Source organism: Exophiala oligosperma, assembly GCF_000835515.1.
Source record: "Exophiala oligosperma strain CBS 72588 unplaced genomic scaffold supercont1.5, whole genome shotgun sequence".
NCBI lineage: Eukaryota > Fungi > Ascomycota > Eurotiomycetes > Chaetothyriales > Herpotrichiellaceae > Exophiala > Exophiala oligosperma.
The window spans coordinates 1468311-1479994 of NW_015622822.1; the positions used below are offsets into that span (position 1 = coordinate 1468311).

At 52.9% G+C, this 11684-nt stretch overlaps 5 protein-coding genes across 5 annotated transcripts; 3 read left to right on the forward strand and 2 right to left on the reverse strand.

The window, feature by feature from the left end:
• Positions 1-1818: 1818 nt before the first annotated feature.
• PV06_05859 (uncharacterized protein) lies at positions 1819-3190 on the forward strand. Its single transcript, XM_016406909.1, has 2 exons — positions 1819-2144; positions 2209-3190. Exons 1-2 carry the CDS (start codon positions 2105-2107, stop codon positions 2853-2855), a joined length of 687 nt encoding a protein of 228 aa, XP_016262513.1. The 5' UTR covers positions 1819-2104; the 3' UTR covers positions 2856-3190.
• A 118-nt stretch (positions 3191-3308) lies between these two features.
• Positions 3309-4892, forward strand: PV06_05860 (uncharacterized protein). The gene is made up of 2 exons (XM_016406910.1): positions 3309-4343; positions 4452-4892. The coding sequence occupies exons 1-2, from the start codon at positions 3454-3456 to the stop codon at positions 4507-4509; spliced, it is 948 nt and encodes a 315-aa protein (XP_016262514.1). The 5' UTR covers positions 3309-3453; the 3' UTR covers positions 4510-4892.
• Positions 4869-7723, reverse strand: PV06_05861 (uncharacterized protein). Its single transcript, XM_016406911.1, has 3 exons — positions 6662-7723; positions 6010-6610; positions 4869-5930 (listed from the first exon to the last, which is right to left on the reverse strand). The coding sequence occupies exons 1-3, from the start codon at positions 7685-7687 to the stop codon at positions 5449-5451; spliced, it is 2109 nt and encodes a 702-aa protein (XP_016262515.1). The 5' UTR covers positions 7688-7723; the 3' UTR covers positions 4869-5448.
• Positions 7724-7844: 121 nt separating this feature from the next.
• PV06_05862 (uncharacterized protein) lies at positions 7845-9431 on the forward strand (the record flags this gene model as incomplete). The annotated part of the gene is made up of 1 exon (XM_016406912.1): positions 7845-9431. Exon 1 carries the CDS (start codon positions 8118-8120, stop codon positions 9429-9431), a length of 1314 nt encoding a protein of 437 aa, XP_016262516.1. The 5' UTR covers positions 7845-8117.
• A 112-nt stretch (positions 9432-9543) lies between these two features.
• On the reverse strand, positions 9544-11652 carry PV06_05863 (uncharacterized protein; the record flags this gene model as incomplete). Its single annotated transcript, XM_016406913.1, has 1 exon — positions 9544-11652. The coding sequence occupies one exon, from the start codon at positions 11650-11652 to the stop codon at positions 9718-9720; it is 1935 nt and encodes a 644-aa protein (XP_016262517.1). The 3' UTR covers positions 9544-9717.
• Between the last annotated feature and the right edge of the window lie 32 nt (positions 11653-11684).

The window sequence follows — 11684 nt, forward strand, 5'->3', positions numbered from 1 at the left end:
ACGTGGATTTTATCTATCCAGTTGGTAAGCCGCTGACCACCTGGCCATCTCTGTTGCTTTGTTGCCTTGTTTGCCATGATACAGGTTTTAGCCGCTACATGGCTTTTGATTTCCTGATTCGTTGCAGCTGCACGGCGCAAAACCAGATCGGATGGCCAGATGAGGCATTGCAGATATGCTCGCCTTGAGCGCGCGGCACAGCTCTTTCGCATATCTTGCATCACGGCCTGGACTGCATCGGGCGCTATAGCTTCTCGGCCGCCTCAGTGGACGAAAACATTCATCGCTTCCCCTCCCTGCGTCGACCATGTTGCCAGAGCGCGCGCCATCACTTTGGGCACCAATAGCCTGGGTCTGAGTTGATTGTTTTCCAGCAGTGATATGATGTCTCAGACGACCACATTTCAAGATCCAATCAATTGATATGCTTCATCAGCAGGATCTCATCTCCCACGCAAGCCGCCAGTTGTGTGATGAATTTTGCAACACTGATTCACAAACGGGACGCACGTCCAGTCAATCGAAGGGTAATGTCATCGACCCTCACGGATTGTGAGGCTGAATAAGGATTGGCTACTACACTGTGGCAATCGCTGAGCTATTGGCGTGATCATGAACCACTGTTCGCCTGTACAGGGGATGTCCGGATGGACGGCTCTCCGGTGACCAATCGGATAGAGATCTCCACGACTGTTGAACGGGCTTTTGTCTCTACGCAAGCGCTGTCTGTACATGGGCGATGACTTGCATCAACACGAGCAACCAGTGGATCCTGGGGATAGCGTTTCGGGTGGGAAAAACAATCCTTTTTCGTCATGCTATCAAACTATTCCGCCATGAAGGGCATGACAGCACCATAGACATCGACGATCTAGGGCAAGCTTAGAATTGCTTGAGGATGAGTGCCTTTCTGCTGTGGCGTGTGACCTTGAAAGTCGTTTCAGACAAGGCGCAGGCAACAAAGCAGATTAAAGATCTGCCTTGCTTCGCTTTCATTGCTCCACGATCAGCCCCTATTGCCAATCAGACGACGTCGTCATAGCGCCAGGATGATGGGATGCGAAAAGACCAAATCCTTCTCCCTCACGCATTCTATGCCATCATTGGAGGGGAAAGAGGATTTGTGATGACCATGCCTTGACAGGGGTTCCAATGTGTTTTTTTTCACAACCTCGTCTCGCGGAGCTGTTTTAATTCTTGTGAGCGGAATATTATATTGCTGACAAGTGCTGCCGACTCAGTTATATCCAGAGAATCAAGTAAGGACCCGGGAGAAATCGTCTAATTTCGACAGTCCTGCATGAAATCGAGCGATGCAATTGTCTTGTAGTGTAAAAATGATATCGAGGCATGATAGGGCATGGAAGAAGATCAACTGGCTCTGCCGCCGCCTGTCATGACAATAACATGTTGATCAACGATTGCCCAAAATCAGGTGTACATGAGAGAGACCTTGCCAGGTCTTTGGTATTTTGTCCCCTTCGTTCTGGTGACGTTCTTGTGCCATTGATGGTGTATCAAGATATTCTTGACTCCTTTCTGCTCACTCAGCTCACCTTTCCAAACACATAAATACCATAAACCGTGATGATGTAGCTGTAAGACAACGGCTCGGCATCTGATGCCATCTAGAAGTAGGTCATGACATTGGATGGATGCGTTCTGTATTCCGTACTTGTACTTGGGGGGAAAAAGAAGTTGTTGCCGGGTAAATCCGTCCAAGCTCTTATCGCTTATCGCCTCCCGCCACCAACCACAATAGATGAAGTTGAACCGAAAATGCAACACCACTTTATGAACTATGAACAAGCCTGTCTTCTAAGCTCCTGAATACCAAGAGCATCTTTCTACACTCTCAACGACTTTTTCTTGGCTTGATTATTCTGACTTTTGCTTCATTACTTCAGATAATCTGTCTAGATCTCTCCTCTTCTTGTGTATGTACTGTGGCACTTTGTTGGGTGACTTGGAAGTATTTCGGCGCATGTTCAGCTGAAGTGCAATCTTTGGATACCTAAGTACATTTCGACTGCAATTTCACCTGAAACCAAACTTTTCAGCTTCTCAACAAACATATCGAGACGAGTGTCTGTACCTTGTCAGAATGCCTACCAATCCATTTGCGACGTTCCTCATCATCTGCCGTGAGTATCACCACATTTGAGAAACACCTAGTACCAAAACAAAACTAACAAGTCGCGCACGCAGCTGTCTCGTTCTTCCTGGGCATTCTCTTCTCTCTCTTCCCCTACGACTATCCCCTCCTCTGGTCGTCACTGCCTACGCCGGACACGCACTTTGATGCCATCGAGACACACCTACAACTCTTGCACAATGCGCCGAATCTTATCCAGCGCATCCTACACATCATGTTGACCGCGGGCCTTTTGGGTTTGCTCATCAAGCTGTACAAGCCCACCGAGTCCAACATGCTTTTCGACGGAGGCAGTCTGGTGCTCTACATGGTCGCGGTCATTGTCTACATTGCAAACATTGTCAAAGGTCTCCGCATCGTCAACGACGGCACGTATGGATTAGGATTGAACAACATGGATCAAGATCAATTGGACAACCTGAACATGCAGGGCCAAGACGCGGATTCGGGCGACAGAGTGCTGGGTCGTGAGGACAACCTCAAGGTCCTAGCTGCCAGCAACACGATCCTGGCGTTGGTGCTTGTTGGTGTGTTGGTTCTACAAGTCGGCCAAATGTACGCCGATCGTGTTGACGCGCGCGCACTGAAGGACTTCCATGAAAAGGAGAAACTCGAACAAGAGAAGAAGGAAAGTGAGTCCCCCTCGAGTGCGACCGTGAAGAGACAGGGTAGTCTCAGGGAAGGCAAGAAGACGAAATGATGGCAAGGCTGATGAATGAGGGCATGACTGGGAATCTTGGTGCGATGGGAGACATCTACATATGACTTTTTTTTTCAAGACGACACAGTAAGGCCTCGTCATGGTACACAGTTGAAAATCAAGCCATAGGCTTTACCTGTAGGGAGTACTCGTCCTTAGGAGCTATCTCAAAGGACTCGAGAAAATTTTGGAATGTTCAGCCTTTTTGGTGGTCATGGGCGAAACATGTTCAAAACGTTGACTGGCACATTTACTGGTGTTTCTCTCAGCGACCATGCTACGAAGAGTCTTCTGCAAATTGACACATTCAAAGCCCATGTGCTGGGAGGGGCTCACATTGTCAGCCTTGTGAACGAGACTATTTTGCGTGACCATGATTGGCTGAAAACTACCTCTTCCCTCCCCCGAATCAAGCCTTGTGATTATTTCCTTCCGCCTATTTTCCCCGGACGTTGAAACTGCGCCTCTTTAGGCAAATACAGTACCCAAACTACCCACATTCTCTCTCGAACATCTACGTATACTTGTTTTCTCTAACGGAGAAGATTTTTTGGGCTATTATCCTGCGCCACCGAGTACAGGGTCTTGGGATCGCAGAATGTCATCTATAACGGGGTCGAAACCCGTGGCAGTACCACGCTTTCTCTTGCCTCGACTCACCTGGACGACGACAAGGGCCACCGCCTCGCTGGTCGAGCCAGTGCCACGGACAGTGCACACCACGAGACCTTCGTCGTCGCTCAAGAAGAAGCCTACTCCCTCCTCTTTCAGGCGGGGTCCCGCGTCTCGTTCAATACACACCACCACCGCCGCGGCCGCCGCGGCGACGATCCCTTCGGGGCCCGTTGCGCCGTCGAAGTCTTCGTCTCCGTCCTCGCGCTCACCCCGCGCCTGGACCGTCCGACCCCTCCCCGTCGACTCTGCGCCCATCCGACACAATGGCGTGTACGTGGCGACGTTCAAGACGGCCCGGCGGGCGTTCTCGGCGACCGCGGCGTGCCAAAAGGACCACCACTTTGACACGCTGAAGTTTGTGCAGCGCCTCAAGGACGAGGGGTTCAGCGAGGAACAGGCCGTGGCGATGATGCGGGTGCTCAACGACGTCATCGAGGAGTCCATCCAGAACCTCACCCGGACCATGGTCCTGAAGGAGGACGCCGAGCGGAGCACCTACACCCAAAAGGTCGACTTTGCCAAGCTCCGCAGCGAACTGTCCAACGCCGACAGCACCGAGGCCCAGCTGACCCGGTCCAGCCACGAGCGGCTGTCGAGCGACCTGGCGAAGCTCAACGCCAGGCTGAGGGACGAGATCGGCCGCACCCAGGCCAGCGTCCGGCTCGACCTGAACCTCGAAAAGGGCAGGATCAGGGAGGAGGCCAACGGGCAGGAGATGAGGATCAAGGAGACCGAGGCCCGGATCGAACAGGAAGTCGCCGGTCTCCGGGAACGTGTAGAGGCCGTCAAGTTTTCGACCCTGCAGTGGTTGATGTGAGTTGTTTCCCTTTGTGCCGGGCCGGCCCTTACACCCTTTACACCTCCTTGATTGATATCTCTCAAAAAAAAACCTCTTTTTATGCTAACCTCTGTCATTAATAGGGGTGTCTGTACCGGAACTGCGGCTCTCATTCTGGGTGCTTGGCGTCTGTTGATGTGAGAGAGTTACAAAAAGCCAGGGGATTTTATGTTGTTTTTCCCCCCTGTCTCTTTATCATTGATATCAAGATACCAAACATCGAATGTGGTGTACACACATCTGCTACACACGCAACTCCAACGCCAGTATAAGATGCTGGGCAGTTTATTTTTCCCATCCTTGGGCTCGACTACTGAAAAAAAAAGAAGGTGTGGGACTGAGTTGTTGAACAGTCTTTTTGTATCCATCCTCTCTTGCGGTAGAGCACGATGAATCCAGAACTTATCTACGAAATATACCTACCTGTCTTGACTACTCCGTACCTTGGGTACCTACTTGTCTAGGTAACCAGGAGCTAGCTATATGAAATTAATCAAATGATGGCCTCAAAATGCCAACATCACATGTCATTTGTCTGTCTGGGCAACACATTGCTTCTAGAAAGTTTTGACATCTTTGCGACAACTTCTGAAACGCGCATACAATAGTAGACACACCAGGTCTCCCTGCTGGTTTGACTCCCACTAGGGGTTCAACACGGGGGGATGCAGGTAAACGTCGTTGGCCAAAGGTTTTATCAAGTGAATGCAACGCCAGCGCTATGAAGGTGTTCCCGCCCTGGTTCTAGGTCGGTAGGTACCTAGTTGTGCTCTCCTAACACACACACATACACACATTTTGGCTCGTCCCGTACACCTCGCCACGTTCCTCTCACGCGTGCGTTTTCGAAACCACCTTGCAGCGCATCATATTGATCGCGTTGTTGCCAGGGCTGTCAACAACCCTGCCAGACCCGCCTGCCGTCAAGTTGGTCAAGTGTGGTCCTATGTGAATAAAGGCGTCCGGGGGGGGCATCTTTTCAACTGGCAACCAACAAAGGCTGATGAATCCAAACTCATAAAGAGCATGTCCGTAAATTGCTCGTCGTGAATGTTGGGAAGGAGGTCCGATCAAGAGCACTCAAAGCTGGACACCCCAGAACCCCTTGCCACCACAGACTCCGAGTGTTCCCATGGTCGGCGCCCAGCTCAAATTGGCCACTTCGTACCGTGACTCCCAGACGGCAGAAGGTCCACGTTCCTGGGCCGTTCCGCCACCTCCAGAAGCTCCCGCCGGGACACCCGCCGGGAGATTGCCGGCCGAACCCAACAGATCCCACAACAGCACACAGCAATCGTCGCCGCCAGAGGCGAGTAACCCTCGCTGCGTATTGCTCCATTCCACACAGTTTACAGAAGCGCTGTGCCCCTTCAGCTCAAGCAAGGCCTGCCCGGGTTGCCGTACGTCTAGTACGCGGATGACGCTCGAGTCTTGCGAGAAAGTGGCGAGGAGATGGGTATCATGAGGCGATGCGGCAATACGTAGGAGCGGAGGCGGGAAGGATAGCGTCTGAGATCCAGACCCGCGTGTCGGGGACGTCGAAAGGGGGTCGGAAAGTTGTGCTAGGCAGAAATGTTAGTCGCGAATCAAGATCTACTTCCTGCGACTTCGTGACATCGAACGCATTTATGGTGAACTTACAATTCTTGTCTTGTTGCTTTTCACTCGGCTCGTAAATGATTGTACTGTGTTCGAGGCTCCGTAAATCAAACATACGTACGCTCCCATCGGCGCCGCACGAGACAAACACGTCAACACTATTGGCGCAGAAGCGGACATCATAAACCTCTTTATCGTGAGCAATGAGTTGTGTTTTGGCTGTCAGTGTGGGAATGTCCCAAATTGTGCAAGTCGTGTCAATTGAGGAGGTGATGATCAGTGATGGCTGGACCACATTCCAATCCAGAGACGTGATTGGAGCAGTGTGTTCAGGAGATTTGGAGTTCGACAAGAGGGCCAAGGGCGATAGCTTTTGTGGTGGAGGTGATTTCGAATTTGGTGGACGGTTGATCGAATTGGACTGGTATCCATGTTGGTCATTCGGTAACGACCATAACCTCAAATGGTCGCCGGATGTGGCGAGCAAATCGGTAGTTTGCTTGTTCGAAGAAGGTGGCTCCCACAGTATTCGGGTTACGGGATATGCATGGGTGGCTTCCGCAGTCTTGATAAACTCCAGCCCTCTTTCGCCGTGTGGATTTTCTGGGTCGACCTGTGTTCGTTGAGTCTCTAAGATTTGTATCTGGGTGTGTCAGCTTCTTTGTTCCAGTCCAGCAAATAGTTAACACCATACATAATTGTGGTTATCTTCCAGATAGCTTCCGAGGGCCACCTTGCCCGACGAACCTCCACTTGACCGTGGAGGCCACTTGCACCAGTCTACTGCGTATATCGGCCAAGGCGCAATATAATTACTGTTCTGTGGGTGTTCTCGGCGATCCTCTTCCTGAGCAGTGCTCGGGCTGAAGGGTATGTCTGTGGCATTCGTATCGGAGCGCGGCCTGATGTCCGCGAGGCCAAGAGGAGAATAAGACGGTGGTCCTTGAGGGGTGCTCGAGAGGTGCCCAGACGGAGCGGAGGGGTACTTGGATTGCTCAGGAGTGTTGTTTGAGAACGGTTTGTATCTCGGTTGGTCCATTACACCTGGACTCGATCTCGAGTAGCTGTGGGTGTGATTGAGGGTCATGGGCCTTGCAGACAAGGGCGACTGCTGCATCTGGGTCGATATTTGAGGCAGAGTAGGGAGTGTCGGTGCCGTGTTGCTCGTGTTCAGTGCCGTCGGTCTGTTCTGTAGACCTGGCTGGAGTGTCCCTGGGATCGTGTTCCCCGCGACATTGTTTGGATGGCCGGGCGTAGAAGGCTCAATATTGATAGACAGCGCTTCGCCTCCATAAGCTGGCGGCGCACCATAGTGGTGGATGTCACCCATGGCGGAACCTGGTTGATTGTTCATGTATTCTCTTTCTCCTTGTCGCCCGACAGTCAAGGACCGTCGCAAGCCTTGAGGATAATGTCCTCCTAACTGTGTGTCTGACGAGGGCGGTGCGACGGCGGCGGCGTGCGTACCAGGATATGCATTCGGCGCAGGACGGTAGGGAATCACGGTGCCATTGCCATTGGTGTTTGGCTGTGGCTGGTAGGAATGATTTTCGGCGGCCGTGGTGGGCGTGTTGTTGTCGTTCCAATGAGGGTTCGGAGCGCCAATAGAGCTCAGAGTCTGGCCAGTCTGATATATGGCATTGGTGGCGCTGTAGTAGTTGTCGTAGGTGGGAGAAGAGTCGGAGAGGGTATGTTGATGGCGAGGAATGTGGAAGGGCATAATCAACAACTAACTACATGGAAATTGAAGCCTGACGAGCCCCGTGCAGTGACTCTGAGTGGGATGTTTTGTGGTTGCTGAGAAAGTCTTGTACGAACCATCGAGTTAGCACTTTGCACCTCGTTTATTCGTCCAACCACCACATAGACATAATAGCCTTGGTTTCTTTACTCCATGAGACCACCTATGATCTACTCTAAGTTATACGGAGACAGAGTAACAGTTGACGATTGAGCTGTATTTCTGTCTTTCAACAGAAAGTCCTCTGCCTGCCTCGGTAGAGTCGTGACGAGCATCGCCGTACAACCACGACAGCCGCTTCATTGCCGATAACTTTCCTCACAGCTCAGCGTTATCAACGTAGATATTTGATACAACAGTAAGAATCACATCGTCACCATCTCTGGACCAAGTCCGTACGATCAGAAGAATGGCACCGACACCTCCATCACCACTGGAACTTCTCCTCTTGCCGGCTCTCCAGCTGCCGTCCAGTCCAGCCTCACTGAGATCAGCGTACAAGACGACCTTTGAGACTCTCCTCCCGAAGCTCACTCACCCAAGCTCCTCATCCGTTACAAGGCTGGACATCGCCTTGGTGCTCCCATCTTCGTATCCAATCAGCCCTAACATATCCCGGTCCGCCAGCTATCCTCTACTCCAGACGCTCTTTTCACACACCTACAGTCTCATCTGCTCAGTTGCCGCCCAGGCAAACATTGACCTGGACTTCCCTGGAGGTCTGGATGTGAGGCTCTTTGTGTTGGAGCCGCGGTCGAGCAATCTCTCCCCATCTATCCTAGGCAAACAGTCCCTCTCTGGCCCCATTGTCGATTTCGAAACATTCGTCTCCTCGACTCCCTCTCGCCACTACACGACACTCTACACGGTCGAAGGCGAGACCGGCGAATCCCACCTCAGAACCCTCGTCACGGCCTGGCAGTCACGGCAAGGTGGCATCGCCCCTCCGGTTCAGCGCCTACCTTGTGGCCCGTCCGTCACAACCAACCCATGCGCCTCGGCGACGTCAGCCTATGTGGCTGGCGACGAAGGCCCAGTGACAAGCCACAAGTCTGTCGCGGTCGGCGGCACCTTTGACCACTTGCACATCGGACACAAACTTCTCCTGACAGCCACGGTGCTTGCCGCTGAGCCGTCCGAACCAGACGCACAGCAGCCCACTACGCCGCCACGTCTCATCACTGTAGGGATCACGGGCGACGAGCTCCTCGTGAACAAAAAGTACGGGGCGGTCGTGGAATCCTGGGCGACCCGCCAACAGCGTACGGCCGAGTTTGTCGAATCGATACTGGTATTCCACCCGGACGTGGCTTCGATTCAAAAGACAGAACATGTCGACCAGCCCGGGCCAAACGGGAAAGTCGTCCGCGTCAGCTACGCCGTCGGCGCCGACGACATCATCATCAACTACACACAGATATCTGACCCCTTTGGGCCGACAATCACCGACCAAGACATCACGGCGCTCGTCATTTCCGGCGAGACCCGCGCCGGCGGCAAGGCCGTCAACGACAAAAGGCTCGAGAAGGGGTGGAAGGCCCTCGAGGTCTTTGAAGTTGACGTGCTGGACGCAGGTGTCGGTTTTGATGATGATGATGACGACGACGACGATGGTGTTGAAGGACAACCACAGCAGCAACAGAATAAACAAAACTTCGAGAGTAAGATTAGTAGTACCGAAATAAGGAGGCGGTTATACGAACAGAAGGAGGGTACGACTTGATGAAATTGAATACATCTTTTACGAATGAAAGTATATATACAAAACAAAACAGACACAGAATTCAATCACATACCGGCTGTCTCTTCCCCGATGATACGCGTCTCTCCCGAGATTGATAACTTGAAAGGTCGGTTCAATTGATTTGATTATAGACCCAGCCAGGTTCATTTGTGATATATGACGCAGATCGCTAGGTAGCTAATTCGTATCGCTCCAAAACACTACGCGCAGTAATACAATCGCTACAAACATGAAACATGCCACCTCGACACATTTTTCAGGAGTTTCATGTATGAGACAGTAGAAACTCGGGCCCTGGTTCGTCCTCATCCTCGCTCTCAGATGTATGGCCTCGTACACGCACCTTTGTATCGGTCTGCGATTTAAAGTCTGTATAATCGCCACCGTCACCGTCGCCGCCGCCGCCACCACCACCACCACCATCATCACCGACTTCGCCTCCAATACCAGTACTTCCCCCAAGCACATCCGCCGCAGACAGGGGACCATTGGCATTTTCAGCTGCATTGGAAACAGTTTGGTGCTCTCCGTCTTGGCCCTCCTTTTTGCCCACGCCGCGACCAAACTGGCGCAGTGTGGCTTCGAGGCTGTGATTGCTCTCTTCGCTTGGACTTTTTGTCGAGTCTCGCGTATCGATATCAAAACCAGGCGTTTTTGCATGGACATTCACATCCGCAACGACGTCCGAGGTCGCCACCTCGCCCAGCAGTTCCTGGTGCGGGTCGTCCTGGTGTGCTTCGTCCTCGTCTACGAACGCATCTCGGGCATTCTTCCCCCTCGCCCTGCCTCCCAGGTCGCCATTAGTCAAGCTCAGGCTGCTGTCGTCCAGTGCGTGTCTTGCCTCCTGGAACGCCGCGAGCTCCGCTCCAATAGCACACATCAACAATTTCCAGCCCTCGGTCTCAGCCTTTGCCGATGCTTCTTGGAGAAAGTCGACTAAAGCATTCATCTTTTCCACAACCGACTCCATTGTGGTATCATCAGTCGGCACAGCGCTTACTTCACCATCGTCCTTCACATCCAACGCTAGTCGCGACTGCGTCATACCTTTCGTCCTGCCTCTGACGTCCTTTTCAAACTCTCTAATCCGATGTGCAACGTCGTGCCACAATCTCCCACCCTCATCCAGCGCTTGCCTCTCCTTTTCAACGCCGGCTCTTCTCGAATTCAACAGATCCAAATCGTTCGTCCACTGGTCCTGGGCCATTTGTAGCGTCCGCCGTTCCGGCTTGAAGGCATACATCCCCTGCACATCATCGCCGCCCCGCCCAACCCCTTGCGACACGGGCGGCCGGCGCAAAAAGTGCCTTGTGTTGTTCTCGTTCAATTTCAAAGCTTCCATGTACGAGCTCAGCTCCGAATCGTGGGAGCTCTCGTGCTCACGCACTTGGTCGAGGAGACGTCTGTGTCGATTTCTGAGCTCGAGCAACTTCGTCTCCAACTCCGTGATCTCCTGCTCGACCTGTTGTGCTTCGCTACGTAGATCGACCGCGACGGCTCGATCCTGGATTTGATGGACCTGAGCATCCAAGAGGCGTTTCCGATTGTCCAGGTCCGACGCCTGTTTCAGAGCGTCGTCCCTCGCGACTACTTCGCCGTCGATGATTTTCAACTCGTGCTCCTTCAATGCCGCGAATTGGGCCAGCGACCGCGAGAGTCCCCGTCGTGCGTCCTTCAACGTCACTCGTTTCTTCTTTGGCTGCCTGATTGGTATCGTTCTCGGTTCTTGGTGCAGAGGCACAGTCATCGACGTAACAACCACAGACGGAGTCGGCGTCGGACTGCCGACCGAAGTAGTCGACGAGTAACCGTTACCTTCCCCGACGCCACCGAGCCCGGCCGCCGCGAGACCTTCGGACTGAGCATCGAGAAGGTCCTGGAGTGTCCGCTCGAGGTTCCGAGCCGCTCTTTCCACCGGGAGGAAGGGGTCGTTGTGTCGTACGAGGGAGGGCGAGCTCAAGGTCTGCTGCGAAACAACACGGTCGTAATTGGACACGGACGAGGAGGAACCATTACTACTGCCGCGGCGCCTGTGCGAGGAGGAGGACGTGACGACGGAATCCTGCAGGACGATCGGGCGCGGCGATCGTGACGATGACGAACGAGGATGTACTGGACTGCCATAATCGTCATCGGCAAAGTGCTTGTAGGTACTCGTGGGAGGGTGTGGGAATATACGCTCGATAAAGGACTTTTGCATAGTGCCTTTTAGCCAGGTTGGCTTGCTTCATA

Excerpts from the sequence above, each read along its gene's own strand:
- PV06_05859 (XM_016406909.1), top strand. The coding sequence starts at position 2,105 with ATGCCTACCAATCCATTTGCGACGTTCCTCATCATCTGCC. Across the intron at positions 2,145-2,208 it reads GACGTTCCTCATCATCTGCC|CTGTCTCGTTCTTCCTGGGC; the intron begins GTGAGTATCACC and ends TCGCGCACGCAG.
- PV06_05860 (XM_016406910.1), top strand. The coding sequence starts at position 3,454 with ATGTCATCTATAACGGGGTCGAAACCCGTGGCAGTACCACGCTTTCTC. Across the intron at positions 4,344-4,451 it reads TCGACCCTGCAGTGGTTGAT|GGGTGTCTGTACCGGAACTG; the intron begins GTGAGTTGTTTC and ends TGTCATTAATAG.
- PV06_05861 (XM_016406911.1), bottom strand. The coding sequence starts at position 7,687 with ATGCCCTTCCACATTCCTCGCCATCAACATACCCTCTCCGACTCTTCT. Across the intron at positions 6,611-6,661 it reads TGGAAGATAACCACAATTAT|ATACAAATCTTAGAGACTCA; the intron begins GTATGGTGTTAA and ends TGACACACCCAG. Across the intron at positions 5,931-6,009 it reads AAAGCAACAAGACAAGAATT|CACAACTTTCCGACCCCCTT; the intron begins GTAAGTTCACCA and ends ATTTCTGCCTAG.